At 37.9% G+C, this 27,568-nt stretch overlaps 2 protein-coding genes across 4 annotated transcripts in view; one reads left to right on the plus strand and one right to left on the minus strand.

Annotated features, from left to right (window-relative positions):
* LOC123873907 overlaps positions 1–27,568 on the plus strand; it is a 161,458-nt gene that overhangs the window by 42,829 nt on the left and 91,061 nt on the right. For all 3 annotated transcript variants that reach the window (XR_006797796.1, XR_006797797.1, XM_045919003.1), the window contains exon 3: positions 14,474–14,519. Coding sequence is in view for 1 of the 3 variants with exons in the window: in XM_045919003.1 (XP_045774959.1) it covers positions 14,474–14,519 (46 nt within the window). In the remaining 2 variants the exon portion in view is untranslated. The remainder of the gene's footprint in view (positions 1–14,473; positions 14,520–27,568) is intronic.
* On the minus strand, positions 7,759–11,551 carry LOC123873912. The gene is made up of 4 exons (XM_045919011.1): positions 11,357–11,551; positions 10,323–10,534; positions 9,294–9,437; positions 7,759–8,165 (listed from the first exon to the last, which is right to left on the minus strand). The coding sequence occupies exons 1-4, from the start codon at positions 11,455–11,457 to the stop codon at positions 7,795–7,797; spliced, it is 828 nt and encodes a 275-aa protein (XP_045774967.1). The 5' UTR covers positions 11,458–11,551; the 3' UTR covers positions 7,759–7,794.

Consider the following 27,568-nt stretch of genomic DNA (forward strand, 5'->3'; position numbering starts at 1 on the left):
GGAGACGAATAGAGCTAGGTGTTTCGAGTTTGGGCTCATTTTCTTAGTAATGATGAGATCTTACCTCCGGATTTGTGGAGTGACCTGATGGTATACCTCGGAAGTCACTATTGGAACTCGGAGACGAATAGAGCTAGGTGTTTCGAGTTTGGGCTCATCAGGTCACTCCACAAATCCGGAGGTAAGATCTCATCATGACTAAGAAAATGAGCCCAAACTCGAAACATCTAGCTCTATTCGTCTCCGAGTTCCAATAGTGACTTCCGAGGTATACCATCAGGTCACTCCACAAATCCGGAGGTAAGATCTCATCATGACTAAGAAAATGAGCCCAAACTCGAAACACCTAGCTCTATTCGTCTCCGAGTTCCAATAGTGACTTTCGAGGTACACCATCAGGTCACTCCACAAATCCGGAGGTAAGATCTCATCATGACTAAGAAAATGAGCCCAAACTCGAAACACCTAGCTCTATTCGTCTCCGAGTTCCAATAGTGACTTCCGAGGTATACCATCAGGTCACTCCACAAATCCGGAGGTAAGATCTCATCATTACTAAGAAAATGAGCCCAAACTCGAAACACCTAGCTCTATTCGTCTCCGAGTTCCAATAGTGACTTCCGAGGTATACCATCAGGTCACTCCACAAATCCGGAGGTAAGATCTCTTCATGACTAAGAAAATGAGCCCAAACTCGAAACACCTAGCTCTATTCGTCTCCGAGTTCCAATAGTGACTTTCGAGGTATACCATCAGGTCACTCCACAAATCCGGAGGTAAGATCTCGTCATGACTAAGAAAACGAGCCCAAACTGGACACATCTAGTTCTTCTAGTCTTCAAGTTCCTGTCGCAGCCTTCGAAGTTCACTATCAGATCACTATCATGCTCAAGAAAAAAATCCAGCTAACGATAAAATGTGATAATAGGTACATAATATTATCATTATTATCTTACCTTGCCAAAATATCAGCACAATCACGGAATAAGTACCTATAAATATCAGTTAGGGTTTTGTCGAACTATTTTGTGTTCGTACAGCGATCTTTTCCACATCAAAAAATTATAGCAACCGACGCAGAGACCACCCACGAAGGCGGCTGGCCGCTGACTGATATAATTTTGAAATCATACCATTGCCTGCCCAATATCAAAATAACCCTTAGTGCACTGTATTAAGGTTTGCGGTTGAAGCAAAATACGTGAAAAATTTATACACGATGTTTTTATTTATTTTTATAATACTATTAATATAATAATCTCACATTTTGAGGTACACATTATGTGCTAACGGAAAATATTTATTAGAAGAATAAAATCCGTACGTAAACTGAGAAAAATGTACCTAAACTTGACCCTAAATCGTTAATTCTGCGTGGAAGAGGTGAAGGAAAATCGTTCTTATAGTATCAAAATTAATGATTTTATCAAAAAATTACTCGATCTCTGGAGATAAAGGACCAATCTATTTTTAGCAATCTGTAGTTCCAATTTACTTAGTATATTTTAGCCACAAAGCGTACCGAAAATCTATACAAGTGTGCAAATACGTCCTTAACGGATAAAAGATAGAACCTTTGAGTTTCAAATTATTTAACGTTATATAAAGCGTTGGGAAATCCTTAAAGCTTGTTAATAAAAATATATAAGTACTGATGGGTGCCGACGGGTAGGTACCTATTACGAAGCCTCTACTGTCCGTCCGTCGGACCGTCCGTCCGTCTTGCAGCGAGCAGTAGCCGTGAACTGCAATAGGTAAAGAATTAAAATTTTCGCGTAACGTGTATTATTTTCTCTATTACATCAAATACTTATTTAAAATTTCTTTTTTTTTCCTTTTTTTTATTCACTATAGGCAAGCGCTTGACCACAATCACACCTGATGGAAAGTGATGATGTGGCCTAAGATGGGACGCGTTTACCTAGAAGGTGCCTATCGGATTGTAATTGGTAGGAAACACAGATCGCGGAAAAGTATTCCAAACCTAAGCCATGCGCATGAGGAATGATGACGACCTGCTTCCGTCGTAACGTCATTGCCTCCCTTCGTAAGGGAGTTAATTAGTTTGTAAGAGATTTAACGATGTAACGTGTTAATTTAATATTGATATTAACTATTGCATCTTACCCCACTTTACTACCTACTAACCTTTTAAAATATCATTGTATTTAAATCTTTTGTACTAGCCTTTTATTAACGTTTATACTATGTATCTTTTTAGCTATAAACAACTATATTTTTGTAAATATTTTATGTATAAAAGTTGTAGGTTAGTCGAATAAAATAAAATAAAAATAAAATAAAACGTTTCGTGCGTGTAGATGGAATGTAGCCGACATAAGGATGGAAACTCGCCCGACGTCTTGCCAAACCAAAATCGCCACCGCAAAAATTGAATAAAATCAAGTGTTATTTCTTGTACGATAGTATGGAACTCTTCATGAGCGAGTCCAACTCAAATTTAACTGACTTTTTCTTTATAACGTAGACCACCACAAAAAGAAATTTTTCGGAAATTCTCTCCGCAGGAAGACGAGGCAGTTCAGCCTTTATCTTGAAACTGATTTGAACCTATTACCTATGCATCTATTTCGTTCAGTAAACCTTCTTAGCGGGATGTAGATAAGACCATATTTCCCTAACAATAGAAATGTTAAATTCGAATGGAGTTGAAAACGTAATAAAATCTATTGCATTATCGCATTCGCTACGCCCATCGCCCTTGAAACTATTGAGTAACCAGCTAACCAGCCGTTTTCAGATAAGCAATGTTTGCTCAACCTAGGGTTGTCACTTGTCACTGATTTCTGTTATTCCTTAAAATATTACTAAATATCTTCTTTTTTTTGATGTTGATGAAAAATATTTTTAAATACACATCTAAAAACACTATAGGTATATAACACTGTAATAAAAATTTATAAATCCTTCAAATATTTTGATTTTACTTTCTGTAATTAAATATGAAGAATTGGGCACGTGCAAACTGCTTTTATAGTGTTTCGTAATTTTTTACACGACTGTACAAAAAAGGGAGTGTAATTTTATCAGAGTTGATAGCATTGCATGTGAGTTTCTTTATTCCACTATAACTTATTAATGCCAGAACAGATTTGGAAGTACATATATAGTAGGGTATCGTTAGAATCCTGAGTGACACAGGCTGTAAAAAATAGTCGTAGCCGCCATCGGTTTTTTTTGTTTTACCTAAATAACTTAATGTTGGCTGTGACAGCCCTATTATTATTAGCTCGTATTGGGCTTCACCGTGGCAATAATTGGCGCTAATTCGAAAGATACACAGGTCACAGCTAGTTTTGGTCAAGTTTACCGTTCCCATACATTTCACGTATTTTTTGATTATTTGGCTTCAAATATGGATATGTACAGTTAGTAGTTATAATTATCTAGTATATTTATAGTCTGTCTGTATGTCTGTGAGTGCATCACACTGATACCTGAATGGATTTGTATGCAATTTGGCAATACTTTATGGCTCTCTCCGTCACTGACTCCATACAATCGTAGTTCCAATTTGATTTGAATATTAAGCAACCAAAGTCCATTAAATTTCGCAGACATATTCTAGAAACTAATATCTGTGTCTGTGGTGTTTTAGATTTTTCTAAAAATATGTAGTTTTAAAATTACAGGGGCTCAAAGATTGGTGTAGAAGAAGGGTGTAACTTTGAAACCGAATATTTGAACAGAAATCTGGAAAACCACAGGCATAGATATTAGTTTCTAGAATATGTCTGCTTTTCATGGACTTTGGTTGCTAATATTCAAATGAAATTGGAACTACGTTTGTATGGAGCGAGTGACGGAGAGACCCCTCTTAAGATAGTTTTTAGCCCGAAAACAATAGGTTTTTGTGTGCGAATCCATGGCAGAACAGCTAGTAAGTACTATAATAATTAATGAGTCAGGCACTAAAACAGAGGCGTATAAAATAGTACCTACCTCAGTACTAAGACGTTAAGGCAACTTTTCCTGTCACTCGAATGCAAATTTAGATTTTCTTTGAACAGTGAATGTTCAAGTCTATTTACAATACTAAAACAAATACGGCAAAACAATAGCCGTTTTTACACCAGACGATAACTGCGATACGACACGAAATTATTGATACGACATCGATACGATGTGATACTTTATTTTATTTGTAAACGAGTTTTTAGCCACGTAGAAATAGAAATAGAAAGACGTTTTATTCAAACAAACTTTTATTAGAGCTTTTGAATAATTCTCTCTATAATTCCTAATTAAAAAGTCAAATGCAAGAGTCAAGAGTCCTTCAAAATTTCGTAAAGTACCTTTTTAATAATTAAACATTTTTAAGAACTCTATCAAAAAGTTTCTTAAAAATGTTAAGTTGTGTTTAATGTAATTGTACTTATTTTTAACCCCCGACCAAAAAAGAGGGGCGCTATAAGTTTGACGTGTGTATCTGTGTATCTGTCTGTGGCATCGTAGCTCCTAAACTAATAAACCAATTTTAATTTAGTTTTTTTTTTGTATGAAAGGTGACTTGATCGAGAGTGTTCTTAGCTATAATTCAAGAAAATCGGTTCAGCCGTTTGAAAGTTATCAGCTCTTTATAGCGCAGGGAGTTTTATGAAAAGGATAGCAATTACATTTAGACTTATCATTTTAGTTTAAAGACGGTGTACAATAGAATAATTAATCATATTATTGATCGTATGGTGTAAAAGCAAGATCGAATCGTACAGGAACGCGCGAAATGCCAAGCCTCTTTTGTAACGGATTGCACTTGGAATTAGAAAGGATGGATATGGCTACAATACGGCTACGGCACAAAGATGCGCAATTTATATAAATACCTCTTAAGGCGGCTACACACGCTGATCGAGCTACACTGTTGACATGCTGGGCAAGCAGCGGGCATAGTGCCTAATGCCGCAGATGGTGGCTGCCGCAGAAATTAACTCGCCTAGCTGTTTGAGCGAGCAATTGTCATTAAAATATTTTTTTAATGTGACCGAATTTCGGCTTTGGCAGCTAAAGTCACGAGGTTTGACAGCACTAAATTAAATTTAAAACTGTCAAACCGTGTCTGTCTTTTTCATTAGTAAGAAGGGGATGCGAATACTTTAAAATTGAGTTAATCCTGGAAAATTAGAGTTCCTTCGGAATTTTTACAAGAAATCCACGCGAACTAAGTCGCGAGCATTATCTAGTTACAGTATGTAAATAAAGTCAACAGCTGAATTAAAGTTCCCATCTACACGCTCTGTTTACGACTCACTTACCGTACTTCGGGCAGCGTGTGGTGCCGGCATTACGATCAAATTATGCCAGCTATTCGCGAAATGGTATTTTATTTGCTTGGCCTGAATCTTGCAATTTAAATAAATATTTTATTAGTTACGCTTGGAGACTGCAAACTATTTAAATGGTTAAGAGCGCTTACGCACTCATCCGATCCGAATCCGTGAAAATATGAATATAAGAAAATCGGAACGAACTCGGTACTGTCGTGTCGGTAACGGGATCGGTAACCTAATTAATCCGATGTCTGATCCAAATCCAAGCTATTCACTGGACATCTTTGACATATCTACGTCATAATCATTCCGATTTCATACCGATCCCACCCCAGCTTCGCACGGGTAGCTTATTACAATTTTCCGAGGGATCTCAAATTTTTTTGAACATAAGACATAGCCTAGATGGCACTCAGGAATAATGTAGCTTTCTACTGGTGACAGAATTTTCAAAATCGGTCCTTTACTTCCAGAGATTACACTTCCTACAAACAAACTTACAAACTTTGCCTTTTTAACCCCCGACCCACAAAGAGGGGTGTTATAAGTTTGACGTATATATCTGTGTATTTATGTGTCTGTGGCATCGTAGCTCCTAAACTAATGAACCGATTTTAATTTAGTTTGACAGGTTAAATTTAGGTGGCTTGATCGAGAGTGTTTTTAGCTATAATCCAAGAAAATCGGTTCAGCCGTTTGAAAGCTCTTTTCTAGTTACTGTAACCTTAACTTGTCGGGGTGTTATAAATTTTTAATTTACACTTGTTATTACAATATAAGTATAGATTGTATGGCCTGAAGGGGTCCTAATTTTACGTCCATCAAATCAAAATGATCTCTATTCAAATCATGTAAATAGATATTTACATGTAATTTTGAATCTATAAGTCATAGGTCAATCCGTTTGGTCATAAATCTATGTACTTGGAATCATCAATTTAAGAGCTCTTGTCAGCTCTACAGTTTATCATTTTACATATTTGTGATTTCTCAAATGTTTCTCAAACAATCAAATATTATTGCTTAAGAGGGATCTCTCCGTCACTCGCTTCATACAAACGTAGTTCCAATTTCATTTGAATATTAAGCAAACAAAGTCCATGAAATTTTGCAGACATATTCTAGAAACTAATATCTATGTCTGTGGTTTTCCAGATTTCTGTTAAAATATTCGGTTTCAAAGTTACGCGGTCTTAAAAACTTACATACAAATCTTTGAGCCCCTGTAATTTTAAAACTACATATTTTTAAAAAAATCTAGAACACCACAGACACAGATATTAGTTTCTAGAATATGTCTGCAAAATTTCATGGACTTTGGTTGCTTAATATTCAAATGATATTGGAACTACGATTGTATGAAACGAGTGACGGAGAGAGCCCTGTTAAGAAGCAGCCATTAGTTATTTTATCCCCTATCATAATTCTACAAATAACAAAGAGAATCATAATCTTGGTAGGTATTTGATGGGCTCTTGAGTTTTATCTCATACAATAAAACAACAAGTGTAAATTGAAAATTTATAACACCCCCGACGATCCAAAGTATTTGAGTTTTCCAAAACATCATTTTCAAATAAATAATTATGTATTTAGGCAACGTCCATCTTGACAGCTTGACATTTGTCTATTGACATAATATTAAGAACCTAACGGTTATCTAACCTTCTTTTCTACAAGAAAACTAGAAAAGAGCTGATAACTCTTAAACGGCTGAACCAATTTTTTTAGATTATAGCTAAGAACACTCTCGATCAAGCCACCTTTCAAACAAAAAAAACTAAATTAAAATCGGTTCATTCGTTTAGGCGCTACGATGCCACATACAGATACACAGATACACAGATACACAGATACACAGATACACAGATACACAGACACACAGATACACAGATACACAGATACGTCAAACTTATAACACCCCTCTTTTTGGGTCGGGGGTTAAAAAGATTCCAAGTACGACTTCTAATGCTGACTTTAACTTTTATCGGAGTATTTATCAAGACACTAAATCGAATGGGTTGTGTTATCCATACTATATAACATTATAAATGCGAAAGTGTGTCTGTCTGTCTCCTAACTTTTCACGGCCCATTTGTTCTACCGATTTTCACGTTTGGCACAGAGATAAGCTTGCATCCCGGGAGGGATATTTATCAAAATGATAAATATCCAAGAGAGAAAATCAAAGAGTTTAAACGGGATTTTAAAGACTCGACCGTTTAATCGATTTTAAACAAATTCGGTACAAATATAGTTATTTATACGGACGGACAGATAGGTTTTGATTTTCCGGGCTGAAAATTGTTATAAAAGAGCTTCTCCTAATAAAAACTGTTTGTGAGAACTCTCTCACCACTAGTTTCTTGCAGCGCGGAAATCTATCAAAGAAAAAAACTCGTCCAGCGACACTTTTGGCGGTCAAAACACTCGCACAGTTCGCGCAGTAGTTAGTAATAATACTTTCAACTACACTTCCAAAATGTCTTTTATTACTACATACTAATTAATCGTCTTGAAATCTTTGCAACACTTTCATCAACTCTATTTTCGCAGCCAACTTCTTTTTAGGATTTATTCTTCTAAAGCTTGGTACGAGAGACATAATAAATAGTTTGTCGCTGTCTCTCTCTTCTATTTTCTCCCTTCTAGTGAGATCTAACATATCTCGCTCTCTTTTAGGTTCAATTTGGACAGGATCTGAGTCCATAAATATATCCGTTTCGGAATAATTCTCTATTTCGGTCTCGGATTTTATCTCTTGAAAAGTTATTTCGTCGCTTTTAGGTTCGTCGAATTCGGCAACCTCTGCTGTTTCGTCGTCACTTTCGAAATTAAGTATGTGCATTGTCTCTTCTTCTAAATCATTTTCATATTCTACAAATAAAACAATAATAATGATTCAATTTTTTTTATCACTAGCAAAAGTTAAGAGTGTGTTTATTTTGTCCTTTAATCAATCACGTTGCGACATAGCAACGGATTGGTGTGTTTTTTAGGGCTCTGTACCTCAAAAGGAAAAACAGAACCCTTATAGGATCACTTTTTTAACCCCCGACCCAAAAAGAGGGGTGTTATAAGTTTAACGTGTGTATCTGTGTATCTGTGTATCTGTCTGTGGCATCGTAGCGCCTAAACGAATGAACCGATTTTAATTTAGTTTTTTTTGTTTGAAAGGTGGCTTGATCGAGAGTGTTCTTAGCTATAATCCAAAAAAATTGGTGCAGCCGTTTAAGAGTTATCAGCTCTTTTCTAGTTTTCTTGTAGAAAAGAAGGTTACATAACCGTTAGGTTCATAATATTATGTCAATTGACAAATGTCAAGCTGTCAAGATGGACATTGCCTAGATACATAATTATTTATTTAAAAATGATGTTTTGGAAAACTCAGATACTTTGGATCGTAGGCGCGGAATAGTCCAAGAAAATCGGTTCAGCCGTTTGAAAGTTATCAGGTCTTTTCGGTGTTTTCTAGTTACTGTAACCTTCACTTGTCGGGGGTGTTATAAATTTTTAATTTACACTTGTTGTCTGTCTGTCCGTCTGTCTGTCTGTCTGTCTATCCGTCCGTCCGTGCGTTCGTCCGTCCGAATTTTTTATTTTACAATTTTTTTTCACGGCTATAGTTAAGAACCTGGAGAGTACCTAACGTAGGCTACTTTTATATTCCGGAAATTTTTAGAGAGTTCCCACGGGACTTTTAAACAAGCTAAATCTACGCGGATGAAGGATGTCATTTTGTATAATCGAACTAACTACTTACACATTTTCGAACGATGGTCGAATGAGTTTCATCTGAATAAAGAATCAGATGAAACTTTCACCACTAGATTTTCTCAAAAAATAAAAAGATAGACTGCGACCAGGCTAGCATGGGCAGTAGATAAAAATTATATCCCCGATTATATTCACTGATTTCTATGACATCGGTGGATATAATCGGGGGATATAATTTTTATCTACTGCCCATGCTAGCCGGGCAGGTTTATAAGTGTAGGGATATACCTGGCATCAAAAAATTGAGTGCTTCAAAGTACTCGTATCTCTTTCTCCTTTTGACCTTTGCACTGAGTTTCTCCCTCCTCTGCAAAGACAGTTCCCGACTGAAGCAAGTCCTCAGACCTCGCCAGCGCTTGTAAACTTCGCGTTCTGAAATTTTAAAACATTTTGTAGTCACTTTTTACTTGTCTACAAGTTGTATTGTAACCTAAAGTTTGAATTGCAAAGTCCAGATGGATTTTGAAGTTTTATTTTACCGAAGATGGGGTTGTATTTTTCACGCCTGTCTGGGTATGTATGTGGGATTCTTTATACCTTCGAAACGAACGCCCTTCCGGCATCAGTTTTCCCTTCCACCTATAATGTGGATACCTTCAAGTCAAGAGTGAATAGGCAACTTCTAGGCAAGCGCGCTCCATCTTAGGCTGCGTCATCGCTTGTTAGCGAGTCTGATTGCAGCCAAGCGCTAGTCTATATTAATCAGCTATATTATAATTTAAAAAAAAGAAACATCCCAACAGCAGATGAATTTTAATCAATGAGATCGCAATCAAGGACTAACTTGTAGAAGAATAATAGTTATTTGTTATGCAAGACTGCAAAGTTGTATTATGTTTAATTCATTAAGTAGTTTTTTATATTCAGATACAAGTAAGCCCTTGACTGCAATCTCACCTGGTGGTAAGTGATGATTCAGTCTAAGATGGAAGGGGTCTGGCAGTTTTTATTAAACCTTTACCCCTTTGGTTTCTACACGGCATACCTAGTACCGGAACGCTAAAAAAATGGTATTCAAAATAAAAATAATGTGTTCTGACGGGTCCCTAATAAGAAAAACTGTAGAGACGTATCGCGTTTCTGAACGTTTTATTGTGTGATATTTTTAATAGAGAGAAAAAGTTAGTGCCTACGCCATCCATAGACCATAGTTCGTCACGTTCGAATTTCAAATGATTTTTCCACACTAGCGGTTAAAATGGACTTTTCGATCGACAAAAAAGCCTTTCAAGCTGGTGAGATGATAAAAAAATATACCGTATTCAAGTTTTTCCGTCCCCGGCAAGTTGTCGAAGTCCGTATTTAGCTCCCGGCACACCTCCCGCCACAGTGCGCTCTTCTTTTGCCTGTGTTGTGGCGCGTACCGTTCAGTCCTACTGTACAACGGCGGGCGATCCTTCACAGCAATGATTAGTTTATCTACGTCCCTTGACGGGATTTTGGGATAAGCAGAAGCCATTATTATCACCCTTTAACAAAAACACAATCAGGTATAATAATAATATAATAGGGCACAAGTGTGTGCGCAAACATAACAGTACTTTCTATTCCCTCACTCTCACAGCCCGATGGAACGGAAATACAACACGACCGGCGCGAGATCAGTTTGCTTGGTTTAGTATAAGATTTTACTTCTCACCAATTTCAATAGTATTCGAGAGTCGAAACAAAATAACGTCAAAGTAAAATGGACCTAAAGTTTCTTGATTTAAAGTCAAAAATTCAGTACCATTGATTTTAATTTCGAAGGGTTTCCACTTGGAGCGCTGGCTGTAAATATTTGTACAAACTGATCAATAAAACAAGGCCGTTAAGGGTCATTTTAAATAAACGCTAAAGTGTTTTAGCTCTCAAATAGTAATCAACGTTGGTTAGAAGTAAAATCTTATACTAGGGTACTAGTTACAAAAGGGTAGGGTAGGGCAGGGTTTTTTTCTCTCTCGTCTGGCTTTACAAAGATTAGCCAATGTCAAGTTTGTAGTTATTTGTAACAAGTTAGTTAAACTATACAAGTATGGACCCCGTCTGTGCCGGCGCCCGCCGACACACGCACGGCACCCCCTTAGAGCGCCTTCCAGTCAGTTTTAACATAAAAAACACTCCAAAAAGGCAGAGCACACCCACCAGCTAACACCAACACAGACGAAGTCCTAGGGCAGGGTTATACATTACAAAAACGGTGCGAAGTGATCGGTTCACTCGGTCTACGGCAATCGTGCGATCGTCGTATATCTATCTACTCGTACTTGTGAATGTGAATCGAAATCAAACCAAGTATAAATAATACATACCTATAATTAACCGTTCTTTCTTGTTTAAATGCCAAATTGCGTCGCGTGCAATTGAATCGAATCGAATCGTCTAATTTTCCTCCTTTAGCTCTAATGTACATATGCAGATAGTTATACTGTTTTGTTTTTGTAAAATTTTCCGTTTAAACTGACGTGCGTTCACACTAGCAACTGTGGGGCGACTGACAAGATGGCGGCGATCAGTCGCGCAAGTATCGCGCTGCGGTAGGGTGACTCGGTCAATCGTCGCTCGCGGTTTGTTCTTGCATCATTCTATTTTTAGGGTTCCGTACTCCAACTACTTACCCTATTACTAAGGCTTCTTCTGTCCGCCCGTCCGTCCCCTTGTGTATCAGTAAAATTTTCACAGATTAAAAAAAAATCAAAAAAGCTGGCATGAAATTTAAAAAAAAATTAAAAATATTATTTCTTGTATGGTGTTGTTGGTACGGAACCCTTTGTATTCGAGTTCTACTTGCGCTTGACCAATTTTTATTTTTTTGCTACCAACTTCGTCCGTGTGGATTTAGGTTTTTAAAATCTAAGCCAGGCCAGGACATGGCCGATTTGGCCATTTTATACAAAATTTTGACAAAATAACTTTTAAGATCCTTTTATGTTATCACGTGTCCAGGGCCCCCTCCGGTCGGGCCCCCTGGCATTTCACCCGTCTTACCGCCCTAATGTTACGCTACTACTATAGTGGGTTTTATTTTACACCTGTCAATTAAGTTTAGGCTCAAATCTATAGAGTGCACTTAGACCTAGCGTAGACTTAAGTTTCAGTTAAAACGAGATAGATTTATGGCAGGTGGTATAACGCTGTCTCGTTTTAACAGTGTCTTAAGTCTGAGCAAAGTCAAAGTGCGCTCTATAAATCTCAGCCTAAAAGTTGTGCAACAGAATTAGCCCCATTGCGACTAATTCTGTTCTATACAATCTTTATACTAAAATGACAAGTCTACATGTAATTACTGTCTTTTTGTCATAGGAAATATCCCTATACACTCTATCCACGGAGAGAAGTTAATATAAGGCTCTTTCTGTTTTGTAATCCCATACAAATGACAAAGACAAAAAGTCAGTGGGCGTTAACCATTTTGAATGACCAACCAATCACAAACGAGCCTATGTTTTCCGTACGGAAGTTAGTACGAGAAACATGTTGGTCACTCAAAACGGTTAACCCTCACCGACTTTTTAACCCCCGACCCAAAAAGAGGGGTGTTATAAGTTTGACGTGTGTATCTGTGTGTCTGTGTATCTGTGTATCTGTCTGTGGCATCGTAGCGCCTAAACGAATGAACCGATTTTAATTTAGTTTTTTTTGTTTGAAAGGTGGCTTGATCGAGAGTGTTCTTACTTCTTAGCTATAATCTAAAAAAATTAGTTCAGTCGTTTAAGAGTTATCAGCTCTTTTCTAGTTTTCTTGTAGAAAAGAAGGTTAGATAACCGTTAGGTTCATAATATTATGTCAATAGACAAATGTCAAGCTGTCAAGATGGACGTTGCCTAAATACATAATTATTTATTTGAAAATGATGTTTTGGAAAACTCAAATACTTTGGATCGTCGGGGGTGCTAGGTATAAATTTTTAATTTACACTTGTTATCTTTGTCGTTTGTATGGGATTACGCAACAGAGAAAGCATTATATTAACTTCTCTATGTTGATAGAGTCTAGCCACAATGTCTAGTTGTCTTTACAAAGCGCTGCCGGAACATATCAAAGAGAACAGGAATGCAACCTTCACGCAACTGACTCAGTGGAGCATACTTCATGCGGTTGCCATGTGGGAAACAGTACTAACAAAGATAATGCGGAAAAATAAGATATGATGAATTATTTATAGTTGAACTATTCATACTTAAGAGTTGTGATTATTACCGCATTCTCTTAATTGATATTAGCTAATGCACTATTAGTTTATAAATAAACAAACATATTTACTAGGTAATGCAATTATAATGATAATTTCCTACCAAGGTAGGTACATAGGACTTTGTCCGCATGGATTTAGGGTTTTAATTCACCATGGGAACTCTTTGATTTTACGGGATAAAGAGTAGCCTATTTCAGCCTTTAGGATGCAAGCTATGTCTGTTCTAAGTAGATGATGCTCTCAACTTCGTTTACGATGATTTTATTTTTAATATCTACTCTTTGTTTTTAGGGTCTTTCTGTCTGTCTGTCTGTCCGTCCGTCCGTCCGGCCTTCCGTCCGCCCTTCAGTCCGTCCGTCCGTCCGTCCGCCCGCCCGCCCGCATTGTCCTTTGCAGAATACAGGCTATCTCTATCAGGCTACAAACAGACGATATATGCTTGTGTGCGTGCGTAAGTTCGTGCATGCGTGCGTGCGTGAGCTAGTGTGTGTGTGTGTAAGAGAGAGAGATTAGCTGTAGAAGGATGCTTGTCATCCGCATTCAATGAATTTTTACAAAAAGACAACAAGATTAAGTAGATATTTCTTTGTCCAGATCTGCGTGGGATTCAGGTATATTTATCAATGATCGTGATCACAATGCGCATTGCAATGCACAGTATAGTAATTTGTAATGCGGCCGCTACACTGCACGATTTGTCCTTTGAGAACGGTTGCCTTCCCAATGACATCATGTCAGTTAGTTAATGCATTATGTAACGAATTCCCACAGATTAATCACAAAGTAATACAGAAAGAATAATAAAATATTGAGTTCTCCTCGGCTTCAATAATTAGGCTAATTTAGAGCGAATTCCTACAGGAACTAGAATAACGCACGGCACGCTAATGTTTGTTTTGGACTCGTGAGTTTATTGTGGGATCTTCTCAGACCTGGGCACGTTTGGAACCCACGTAGCTTTAGTTTTTGCGTAAAATAATAACTATCACTACTCCAAAACTTAACAAATCCTAAAATTAACGATCAAGAAGTGAACAATAATACCTACTTTGAATAAATTATAATATTTGAGTTTGACTTTGACTGAGTATACCTAACTACTGACCGATATTCCTATCCTTTACGATTTCGAAGCCGGCTTCATATCAGATGGTTTAGTTAGCTGCTAATTTGTCTATAATTATGCTTTATTTGGTAAGGTTGTATTCTTAAATGTTATTTTTGTTTGTTTCAGTGGAAGTCGCGATGGTGCGTGATGCGGAAGCTGTCGCCCGTAGCAGGTATATTCAATGTTAACTTCTATTCTATTCTTTGAATACGTCTTCTTTAATTGTGTCCCTAAACTCATCGGGAGACCTTAGGACGCAGGTAGATACTTACAATTAGTTCCAGATTTTGAAGTGACAACTTTTTTAGCTACCATCATACAAGATACAATGCTGCACTTTTGAGGCCGATTCACACCAATTGCGTAGGTACACGTAACACGTGCGTAATGACGCGAGTAAAGCCCTAACACACCGGGTTACGCATACGTCTACGCTTCGCAAGCGGTATAGGTACCATGTTTCATACAGTTCCATTCATTATAACGCAATGGTGTGCGCTACGTCTACGCAGCCTGTGTGAACGGGCTATTAAAGTCTACGTATATTACGGTTCATGTGATACGGTTCCCGTCGGCACCCTTCAGGTACGCAACTCAAAAAAATGGTTTTTCCTTTGACACATAGAACCCTAACTGCAGTCACGTATTGCACAATAACCTCAGCAATAAAGCATTACTTTACAAGATTGTATCTTAATTTGTAATTAATGCTAAATAAACAAAAGTACCTCAAAAACAACATTGACAATAACAAATAGTGGGCAATAAAATTAATGTCTACTACACTAAAGTGTCTTTGGAAAGACGATTACTTCTTCATTTTCAACCCTACTACTGTTAACACAAGGTTCAAAATACAACAGGAAACTATCTGTCACCCCAGACACATAAAAATGCCAAATGTCATTCTGGATTCTATTGCGTTGGGCTTAAAGGTCATTTTATATCAGCGTCTGAGATCTACCCCACAGCTTAGCTAACGATTAATGTAACAGAAGGGTTCCGTAGTTTATGAGATAAGCAACCCCTAAATCCTTAAAAGGTAAAATCTTGCGGTTAGGGAAGGTATTTTACTTTGCGAGAAAGCAATGTCTCGTATCTATCTTTACAGTTTAAGAACCTATCTGATTTTTTTAATTGAGGCAGTTTTTTTGGGGAAAATCGCTAAGCAACGTTGACCGAAGTCGGTAACTGGATGGGTGACCGGCTTTGAAGGTCTGAATATGGCCTTTTCTTTCCTCCGAGCCTCAGAGAGCATATTATAAGCTGTCGGTCCCGGTTATTATCACTAATATCTGATAATGTCTGTGAAACCTATGACGCCCTGGCCACATTAACGGCCCGTTAAACATAGATAGATGTACGGAGGGGTATGGAAATGTTTTCATTAAACCCATACCCCTCTTTGGTTTCTACACGGCATCGTACTGGAACGCAAAATCCCTTGGCGGCACGGCTTTGCCGGTAGGGTGGTATCTCGCCATGGCCGAAGTCTCCCCCCAAACAAAATGCGATTAATGTAAAGGTTCAAGACCCGCAACAATAAGGATTTCGACGCAAAGAGAGAATGGATTCTTAGTTCTTACTTAATGGAAACATAATATCATGCAGATTGTCCTTGCATTCTACAATATTTATGACAGAAACATAGATTTGTATCAAGATTCAAGTTCCTACAAGCTCTTATGATGTCACTGCAGATTACCGCATGCTTCTCAGTTCTCAGTAACACCAAGGTGAACTCGTCCGTTGGAAAACCACCTAAACTGATGTTATAATAACTTCATTATATTTGCAAATGAACCATTAGCTGGTTATGCGTTTTAATTGCTTATTTACGGAAGATAACATGCCTTAATTAGTACATTTTAGTCTTTTTTATTCTTATAAAAGTTAGCTCTTGACTGCAATTTCACCTGGTGGTAAGTGATGATGCAGTCTAAGATAGAAGCGAGCTCACCTGGAAGGGGTATGGCAATTTTCATTAAACCCATACTTACCCCTTTGGTTTCTACACGGCATCACACCGGAACACTAAATCGCTTGATGGCGCGGCTTTGCCGGTAGGGTGGTAACTAGCCACGGCCGAAGCCTACCAGACCAGACCAGAGATTTAGAAGTTATAAAATTCCAAACCCCTGTCGGGAATCGAACCTGAGACCTCCCACTAATAAAACTAGAGCGCTTACCACTACACCAGGGAGGTCGTCTATTTATCTAAAATAAGTATTAAATAAAACAATAAGTATACATATTATATCTGAAAAAATATTCACATACGAAATGAAAGTGTTCGAATACATTTACCTCATTCATAAAATGTTAAATAATGTAAAAGTTAACGCATATGAAATTATTCGGGAATGAGGCTAAGTGGCTGAAACTGGTCGGCTCGCGATGCTGGTAACAGACGGACCAACTTGGTTGGCAACCCAACCAAGTTGGTTGGTTGCAGTTGACGTCAAACTCTAACCGAATTTGTATATTTGTGAGAAGGTATTGCAAATGACTAGTATTAATTTTTGTTAATACATTAGGATTGTATTGTACCTATTATTGTTTTATTGCATGCCGTAAGATATAATTTTGCAATAAAGTAAATTGAACTGAATTGAACTTAACTTTGGTGAGTGATTAGTTTATTTGTTGACATGAAGTGAGGCATGACGTCGGTGTAAAATTGGTTCGTCAGTCATAAACTCATCTCTTTCCGTGGTGTAGGAAAATACATAGCTATGTACGGACACATCCCCACATTTTTAACGTAAGCCAACTGTAGGGGCAATACAAGAGCCAAGTTCCGCGTACACTTCCATGCATGCATGATAAAAAGGAATGTCATCATCATCGTCATCATCAACCCATTGACAGCCAGCCATTACTCAGTACCGACGGGTATCCTCTATGAATGAGAAGGGTGTAGACTAGGCCATAGTCCATCATACTGGCCAAGTGCGGATTGTCAGACTTCATAATGCATCTATGAGACCATTACGTAAGACTCCGATCTTCTCCAATCAAGTTGGATCGTCTGTCAAAGGCGTAAAGAAAGAAATTCGTAAACGAAACTGCAATTATAAGATAATTACTCGAGTATGTGATTGTTTTATACCTACTGTTGAGTAATGGAGATATCTTAATTTTTAATTATTTTCAGTCAGTTTTAATGTACTGGTTTTCTTCGTAACAATCATGAGTTCAGTACAAGACTAGGAGGGGGTTAACTCCTTACTACCATATTAATATTAGATACAAATACGAGTGTCTGTCTGTCTGTTACATTTCAAGGCTCAGCTGATGATCCGATATTGACCACCTAGAGATACTTTATTTTCATAACATATAGGTACTTTCATCTCAGAAAATCAAAGAGTTCCCACGGCATTAACGAAAACCTAAATCCATGCGGATAAAGTCGCCCAGCTAATCCATACCTACTAACTAATGTTATAAAATGTTCTGTCTGTCAGTCTGCTATGTCTTCGTGGCCCATCCGTTTAACCGATTTTATGGGTTGGGATTTTATGGGTTGGGTAGAGTTTTAGCTCTCATCTGTAGGATGGACGTAGACTTTTGTCCTGGAAAATCAAATCCAGGAATCCACGCGGCGTCATCTATTTGATACAGATATAGCTTTTATCCTAAAGACAAACTACTACTTTTTATCCCAGAAAATCATGGAGTTCCCACTATATTTTTAAAAACTTAAATCCTTGCGGATGAAGCAAAATCAAGGAGTTCCCGCTGTATTTTTAAAAGCTTAAATCCACGCGGATGAATTCGCGAGTATAAGGGTAAGGCCGCACTACAAAAATTCACCGCGCGATATTTTTCCACAGAACTCTATGACATGAAAATTGTATTGAAAGGCGGATGCATACGGCTCCATAGAATTTTTTGTGTCCCAGAATTATGTGGAACAAAATCGCGCGGTGAATTTTTGTAGTGCGGGCTTACCTTTAGCTATTAAGTAGATAATTTATTCTTGAGTTAGTGCCAATAAGACGAACTGTCACGCCATCTCACGACCATCGCCTTTCAATCGGTCGCAAAGTCAGTAATCGCTCACGAGGACCGTGGGAACTGGGTATCATGCTATTTGTTCTTTATTACCGTTAGCTTAGCCACATCTAAGGCTCGAGCCCACTGCCTGAGGTCTCGAGTTCAAAGTTCTCATCATCATCTACTGATAGACCTCCACTGTTGGACACAGGTCTTTTGTAGGAACTTCTACACGCCACGGTCTTGCGCCGCCGCTATCCAGCTGCTCCCTGCATCTCGCCTGATATTTTTATTACTATTCAGATACAAGTTAGCCCTTGACTGCAATCTGACCTGGTGGTAAGTGATGATGCAGTCTAAGATAGAAACGGGCTAACCTGGAAGGGGTATGGCAGTTTTCATTAAACCCGTAACCCTGTGGCTTCTACACGGCATCGTACCGGAACGCTAAATCGCTTGGCGGCACGGCTTTGCCAGTAGAGTGGTAACTAGCCACGACCAAAGACCAGGCCAGAAATTTAGAAATTATAAAATTCTAAACCCATGCCGGGAATCGAACCCGGGACCTCCTACTAGTAAGACCACAGCGCTTTACCACAGCGCCAGGGAGGTCATCAAATGTGTGAAATCTGTAACACGGAGAACACGAAAAGGCCAAATTCGGACCTCCGAAGCCGGTCACCCATCCAGTTACTGTCTTGGATCATCGTAGCTTAGTAATAATCGATTGAAATGCGTTGTCACAACAGAGCCACACGTCCCTCTATTCATATTAGATTATTATTATCAAGTGAAATCACATTATCGCAAAACTTATTCAATAGAATCAGTAAAAAGTGATATATTTTAGAGTGATTTACACGATTAAATAAATATATTAAAACAAATAAAATATGTGTTATAATAATGTTTCGTAACAATACACAATCCATTAGGTATTTCGTGATAATAAAGATTTCTTATTTACTATTTCACAATAAGTAGGTATAGATTTTCATCACTTTCGTGCGTACACGGAATGTTTTTCTTTTTTTAATATCTTTCTTTATTTCCTTCATGAAACGCAATTTTCTCTGACGAATGATCTATCACGACAGCAGGCCAAGCACAATCAGTGCGACAATATTTCTCGCGACTTTTTCATCGACAAATCGTTGCACAAACTGACAGAAAGAGCTCATCATTTCAACCTATCATCGCCAACGAGTCTCCTTTCAGAATGGAAAGAGTTATAGTCCATAGTCCATCACACTGGACAAACGCTGAAAGGCAGACTTCACACGTCTTTGAGGACATTATGGAGAGCTCTCAGTCATGCAGGTTTCCTCACTATGTTTTCCTTCACTATTAAAGCTAGTGATATTTAATTGCTTAGAACGCGCATAACTCCAAAAAGTTGCAGCGTAACCGGGATTTAACCCTGGACCTCTCGTATAGGAAGCTGAAGTCCTAACCACTAGGCTATCACCGACCGAGAGATTTGTCACACAAATTGTACTAGGGCTTCCATTCATTATAATGGATTGCGCAAAAACAGCTAAGCGTGCTTCGTTTTACTCTTGACCCAAAACGGGACGGGAGGGTTATGATTTATGAGAATGTATGTCTGTTGGTCAGTTCCCTCATAGTTAGCTAACTACTTTTTAGAACACAGAGACTTACAGTTAGTTACAGACAGTTAGCACTGTCTGTAACTATCTCTATGCCAAAAATGAAGCTGATCGGTAGCTTAGTTTGGGCCTGAAGGAAGGACAAACAAACAAAACACTTTCGCATTTAATACTAGTATAGATTTTAATATGAGATATATAAAATTATTTCGTTCTTGACATTTCGCTGCGTGAATGAAAATAGATACTTTTGTCATAGAATAGTAATAATTTACAGTAGGTATAATAACCCTTCCTTTTGGCTTTGCTGCAGTCGGGCAAAAATATCTATTTTTTCCACCTTTAAAAAGTGCCTACGACTTTTAAGAGCAGAGTATACTTAATGTTGTTTTATAGCTTAATTGTATCCACGATTATGGGATTTTCCCTTTACTTGTGCTACAGCCTTTCAGGATTTTATGTCAACGGGGGAAGTACCCCACAGGTTTTGATTCCCTTAACGGATCTTGACAGACAGACAACGTAGTATCCTTTAAGGTTCTAAGAACCTTTTCCGTGGCTTAAAAACCAAGCATTTTTAAAGATAAAGGCCACATCTACAAAAATAAAAAAATTCTATCTCTGAAACTGTGTATTATGCTCTCAATTAGGTACGTGTGTAAAACTTCATCTCTTTTAAAACATATAAAGAACTGTCGCCTCTGCAAAAACAGAACTAATCTATGCTGGTAAAATTAAGATTAATCTTTCTCTGAAAGTCCCACAACGTGTGTCAAAGCTTAATCTTTTTTAAAACAAATAAAAAACGAGCAGTGTAAAGGAGTGTCGCATCTACGAAAATAGAAATAATCTATGTTGGAATAGGTGCGTTTACGGAGAAGCAGTGACATCAGCGGCAGGGAATCCGTGAGTGAGAACTGAGGTGCCAGCGAATCGGTTATTTTTGCTCTATAAATCTGTCAAAGGTGTTCTGTTTGTCTTCTGAGAAATACTTCACTTATTTATTACCCAGGCAGTAGCAGAATGGCCCTCACTAATAAAAATATCAACGGCATTATTCTTAGTCAACCTATCGATGTCCATCACACTAATATTATAAAGGAGAAAGTTTATATGTGTGTGTGTGTGTGTGAGTGTGTATGTTTGTTACTCCTTCACGCAAAAACTACAGGACGGATTAGGCTGAAATTTAGAATGAAGATAGATTATATTCTGAATTAGCACATAGGCTACTGTTTATCCCGGAAAATCAAAGAGTTCCCACGGGAATTTTAAAAAACCTACATCCACGCGAACGAAGTCGCGGGTATCAGCTAGTTGCTGAATATAATGTCTCTTGTAGGGATTTCCACACGCCAAGATCCTGCGCCGCCTGAATCCAGCGGCTTTTTATTCATTCAAATACAGATTAGTCCTTGACTGCAATCTTACCTGGTGGTAAGTGATGGTGCAGTCTAAGATGGAAGTGGGCTAACCTGAAAGGGGTTTCAATTTTTGTTAAACCCATACCCCTTTCGTTTCTACACGGCATCGTACCGGAACGCTAAATCGTATGGCGGCACGGCTTTGCCTCGACCGATACTTCCCACCAGACCAGACCAGGGATTTCGATGTTATTTTCTAATGCCCCGCCGGGATCGAACCCGGAACCTCATACTATAAGACCACAGCGATAACCACTGCGCCAGTGAGGCTTCCTGCGACTTTAATGTCGTTTGTTCACGCGCCAATGTACGGATTGGCAGTCTTCACACACTTAAACATTATGGAGAACTCTCAATCATGCAGGTTTTCTCACGATGTTTTCCTTCACCGTAAAAGCAAGTGATATTTGCCATAACTCCGAAAAGTTAGAGGTGCGTGCCCGGGATCGAACCTTAGATCTACCAAATAGGCTAACCACTAGGCTATCACGGCTTGTATATTTCAATGGGTACATTTATTTCAAGAAGTAAATGAAGTCGCTAACTGATAGTTTAATGTAAGATGGTGCAGTAAATTTTAACCACTTGAGTTCACAGTGCGCTGACCGCTTATAAATCGCTTCTTTGTCAGTCTGTATGTTTGAATGAGCCCGTAACTATGGGAATAATACTAACATTATAAGATAATTTTATAGTGATACTCAGTGATACTATAATTTAGTAATCCATACTCAATATTATAAATGCGAAAGCGTGTCTGTCTATCTATTAACTTTTCACGGCCCGACAGTTAACCGATTCATAATGAAAGGTATTTAAACCTATTAATTTCGCAAAAAACCCAAGTGTGAATTCGTCTCATTCAATAAAAATTGCCTATGGTGGAAAAGTGAAGTTTTTGAAACCAGTGCAGTGCATCGAAGAATATCCAGGTCTATCGAAGGAGTTAAAACCAGGTTAGTCTCGGGCAATTCCTACACAAAATTTCCACCACTTGGTAGAATTAGCTTATAACCTCGAAGACGCTCGGGGGAGGATTCCGTTTTTCCTTTTGAGTTACGGGACCCTAAAAAATAGATTCTAGAACAGAAAGTTTAACATAAACCAAAGTAACCTTCAATTTAAAACAATTATTTTAATAAACTTAAAAATTAATTAAGTAGGTTATAGGTACCTAGCTGCAATAAACTTTATTACCTCGGCAGCAAGGCTTTATTTTCATTGTCTCGCTTGTTATTGCCACAGTCATTTTTCATTGTGCTGAGTTAATTTTGCTTTTTAACCCCCGACCCAAAAAGAGGGGTGTTATAAGTTTGACGTGTGTATCTGTCTGTGGCATCGTAGCGCCTAAACGAATGAACCGATTTAAATTTAGTTTTTTTTTGTTTGAAAGGTGGCTTGATCGAGAGTGTTCTTAGCTATCATCCAAGAAAATCGGTTCAGCCGTTTGAAAGTTATCAGCTTTTTTCTAGTTACTGTAACCTTCACTTGTCGGGGGTGTTATAAATTTTTAATTTACACTTGTTATTAACAAACTTGAGCGGATACCGCGTATAAGCAAGCGTAGTGGGACGCCCTCCAGCACGATGGACCGACGATATAAAGCAGCTGGCGGGAAGTGGCTGGATGAGGAAGGCAGAGGACCGGGTGTGGTGGCGCTCTTTAGGGAAGGCCTATGTCCAACAGTGGACTTCCACAGGCTGATGATGATGATGAAATTTTAAATATATATCACACATTACAATGTTTTTTAACACGGATGAAGTCCCATCCAGCTGCGGGCTAGGTCCTACAAATAGATTTAAATGAAATAACGTTTTAGTTTGAATTTTTAAAAGGCAAGGTTTACACGTTTTCGCTGAGTCACATTTGCACACGGAAACTCCAAATGATAAAGTGGCTAGTGATGTCGCCTCGAGTGTGATCGATAGATTTATTCGTATAAGAATAACACACCTAACAGTGATCTATTTTAGTCCAAAATATGTATAATGTGAAAAGCGGGCACGTACCACAATCACACTAATATTATAAAGGAGAAAGTTTGTATATGTGTGTGTGTGTGTGTGTGTGTGTGTGTGTGTGTGTGTGTGTGTGTGTGTGTGTGTGTGTGTGTGTGTGTGTGTGTGTGTGTGTATGTTTGTTACTCTTTCACGCAAAAACTACTGGACGGATTGGGCTGAAATTTAGAATGGAGATTATACCCTGGATTAGCACATAGGCTACTTTTTATCCCGGAAAATCAAAGAGTTCTCACGGGAATTTTATTAAACCTATATCCACGCGAACGAAGTCGCGGGTATCAGCTAGTCTTAAATATATAAAAGGAAAAGTTAACTGACTGACTGACTGATCTATCAAAGTACTGGACCGATCAGGCTAAAATTTGGTGCTGGTTTACTAAACCGACTTAGTATTCTTAAATTACTAATTTGTAAGAAGCATTTCTAGCTAACGTCACATACCACGGTAACCAGCACATAATTATACCCTGGAAATGCTTAAAAAATAAATACGTTGAGGTACGACGTGTATATTATACTAGCTTTCGCTCGCGACTTCATCCACGTGGACTACACAAATTTGAACCCCCTCTTTTACCCCCTTAGGGGTTGCCTCAAAAAACCTTTCTTAGTGGATGTTTACGTTAAAATAGCTATCTGTGTGTCAAATTTCAGCCCGATCCGTCCTCTACCTTCGTCTAGTTTGACCTCTGCGTTGATAAATAAGTTAGTCAGTCAACTTTTCCTTTTATATGTTTATATTATAATATCAATGGTGCTGCGAACTTACAGAACTGTCGTTTGTTGCCACTTCCCGACTAACCATCTCGTTAAGTTTCAACTTGGTATAACAAAACACGAGGTATATCGATGGTGCTACGAACATCCCTACTTCCGAGACCCGTTTATCGCCGGCGACAGGTGCACGTCGCAAACAAACTCACAGAACCATCGCTTGTTGCCACTTCCCGACTAACTATCTCTATCTCCATATAAGTTTCAACTTGGTATAACAAAAACACTGTTACAAAGATTGAAACCTTCATTTAAATACTAGATGACACATGGAATACTTGTTTTGCGCGCCCTATATTTGGTTCCATGGAGCATCATACATTTTGTCCTCACAGTGTTTTGTCTATCTCACTGGCACAGTGGTAAGCGCTGTGGTCTTATTAATGGGAGGTCTCGGGTTCAATTGCCGGCAGGGGCTTGAAATTTTATTATGTACTTCTAAATCTCTGGTCTTGTCTGGTGGCTTTGGTCGTAGCTAGTTACCACCCTACTTGTAAAGCCGTGGCGCCAAGTGATAGCGTTCCGGTACGATGCCATAGGAATAGGAGGACATTATATGCACTTATTATATAAAATTCCAGTTTAATGAAACCTCAAAATAATCGATTTATACACAACATCGTAACATGAAAGTGTGTAGCAAAAACGATAAATAAAGCAGTAAAAACAGTTAGTTTTCTGTAAAAAAAAAAATACAATAGATTGTGACAAAAACTGGATTAAATAACACACAAAGGGCCGGTTCCGTTACAAACTCTTTGACATGACTATGACGATACAATAAATATACAAAAAAACTCAAAAAGCAACGATAGCCAATGAATTCCCGTTCAGAAAAACGAAAATAACTTGATGCTTTCTATTGTACCTTAGGGTGAGTGCACACGACCGCGAATGCACGGACAAGTGCCTCGTAGGTAAAAATTCTTCATTTGTTTGCAATATCCTGCAAGTTTTGAAAACTTCATGATATAATAAAATCAATCAGTCCAATTTAAACTCTTTAGAATAATATTAAAACCATTCTTATTGTAAATGTGAAAGTGTGTTTGTATGTTTGTTTGTGATTCACGTCGCAACGGAACTACTGATCGACGTGTTTTTTTGTATGGATAGGTATAGTTAAAAACCTGGAGAGTGACATTTTACTACTCTTTATCCCGGAAAATCAAAGAGTTCCTACGGGTTTTTTTAAGACCTAACTCCACGCGGATAAAATCGTTGGCATCAGTTAGTTCCATATAACATTTACTAATCGTCGTGTAGAGAAGGCATTAAATGCCATGCTTTGAGACGATTTAATTTTATTGGTCAAGTACCGAAGGCACAATGTGCGCACTCGGCGATCATGTTTCAAATTGTATAAATAGCTGTGTAATATTATACTGTAGTGTTGATGACTGTTTGATTGAGTTGTTTAAAGGCGCCAGTCAGGGCCGGCCCGAGCAAACTTGGGGCCCTAGGCTCAATTACCTACTAGACAAAAATTTCTGGAAAAATAAAACAAAAATGACCATTCAAATGATTTGGCTCTGAAGCAAGAGCGTGAGGGTGAAATCTATAGAGCGCGCTCTGCCTTTGCTTAGACTTAAGACAGAGTTAAAACGAGACAGAGCTATATCTCTCACATAAATCTGTCTCGTTTTAACTCAATCTTAAGTCAGAGCAAAGTCAAAGTACGCTTTATAGATTTCAGCCTTAGACTCAGTTAAAAAATGTGATGCAATCCCGAATGCCATCTATTGTCCAGCCTACTGATTGCGGTCTCAATGTCTGTCACAGAATGATAGCCACCGACCTCATTTGACATGTATTTTTAATCCATTGAAGATTTTCTACGAAAAATTATTTTAGTGTCACTCAGTGAAGCGGGAATGAAGAACGAATCAAAGTCAAATGAGGTCGGGGGCTACATTCAATGTTACTGAGGACAGAGATTTTATCGCCTTACCATACCGAGTGTTATTCAATAAATCAGTAAATCAATTGCTCAAGTACCGAAGGCACAACGTGTGCACTCGGAGATCATGTTTCAAACTGTATAAATAGCTATGTAATATTATACTGAAGTACAGCTGTAGTGTCGACTGTTTGATTGAGTTATAAAGGCGCCAGTCAGGTCCAGCCCGAGCAAACTCGGAATTACTGGACTGCGCGAGTCCAGTAATTCCGAGTCCTTGCGACCAAAAATTGCACAAAAAATAAAAGACAAAATGACCAGTCAAATAATTTTACTTTTTTAAATTTCAGATACAATCGCTATATAAACGCACCAAAACAGATACAAGTGTAAATTAAAAATTTATAACACCCCCGACAAGTGAAGGTTACAATAATAACTAGAAAAGAGCTGATAACTTTCAAACGGCTGAACCGATTTTCTTGGACTATAGCTGCTAAGAACACTCTCGATCAAGTCACCTTTCAAACAAAAGAACTAAATTAAAATCGGTTCATTAGTTTAGGAGCTACGGTGCCACAGACAGATACACAGATACACACGTCAAACTTATAACACCCCTCTTTTTGGGTCGGGGGTTAAAAACAGATAAAACTGTGTTAAATCTGTACTTACTTATCTATTAAATTGTAAATCTGTTTTATATTATGTATAAGATTTCAAACCTTGTATTAATTATGTAGATAGGTATCTAACTAAAGCATCTCTCAAAACCAATTTTGAAATTACACACTTCAAACAAATCTACTCTACTTGTATTAAATCACCTGAAAAAGTTACTCTTCAAACAATTTTAACTCTTATTCAATTGGTTTAAAGATCATAATTGTGTTAGTCTTTGAACAACAAGTACCCATACTTCAAAAGGTAGTAAGTTGGTATGTACTTGACAAATTAAATTTGATTGAATTGTAAACTTTATTAACTTGTGATAAGGTTGAGAGCTTGTAGAAGGAATGAAAAGTTAAGTTTGTTTCTTGCTTTCACATTTTATATACGCTCAGTTTAGGCTAAGTTTGTTATTCTAACATCAACATCCCTTTGAGCTGTCGTCGAATTTTAAAGTTAAAGTTTGAGAGACTCAATATTGATGTTGGCTTCATATTATAGATGTTTTTCTTCTACAGCATTTGTTCAGTAGTTTTAAGTTCGGATAACTTCGTCAGAACTTCCGAAGTCAGAACAAAACGGAGCAATTTGAAAAGAATTAAAACGGAATATCTAGAAAGTGTTACGTCATTCACAAGTGTAAATTAAAAATTTATAACACCCCCGACAAGTGAAGGTTACAGTAACTAGAAAAGAGCTGATAACTTTCAAACGGCTGAACCGATTTTCTTGAATTATAGCTAAGAACACTCTCGATCGAGCCCCCTTTAAAACAAAAAAAAACTAAATTAAAATCGGTTCATTAGTTTAGGAGCTGC

Source organism: Maniola jurtina, chromosome 17 (genome assembly GCF_905333055.1).
Source record: "Maniola jurtina chromosome 17, ilManJurt1.1, whole genome shotgun sequence".
In the NCBI taxonomy this organism is placed as follows: Eukaryota; Metazoa; Arthropoda; class Insecta; order Lepidoptera; family Nymphalidae; genus Maniola; species Maniola jurtina.

What these genes read in the sequence shown, in the direction of transcription:
- LOC123873912 (XM_045919011.1), bottom strand. Translation starts at nt 11,457, where the DNA reads ATGTACATTAGAGCTAAAGGAGGAAAATTAGACGATTCGATTCGATTC. An exon ending in GAAAGAACGGTTAATTATAG is followed by an intron (nt 10,535 to 11,356) that starts GTATGTATTATT and finishes TTTTTGTTAAAG; the next exon opens with GGTGATAATAATGGCTTCTG. An exon ending in GACGGAAAAACTTGAATACG is followed by an intron (nt 9,438 to 10,322) that starts GTATATTTTTTT and finishes TTAAAATTTCAG; the next exon opens with AACGCGAAGTTTACAAGCGC.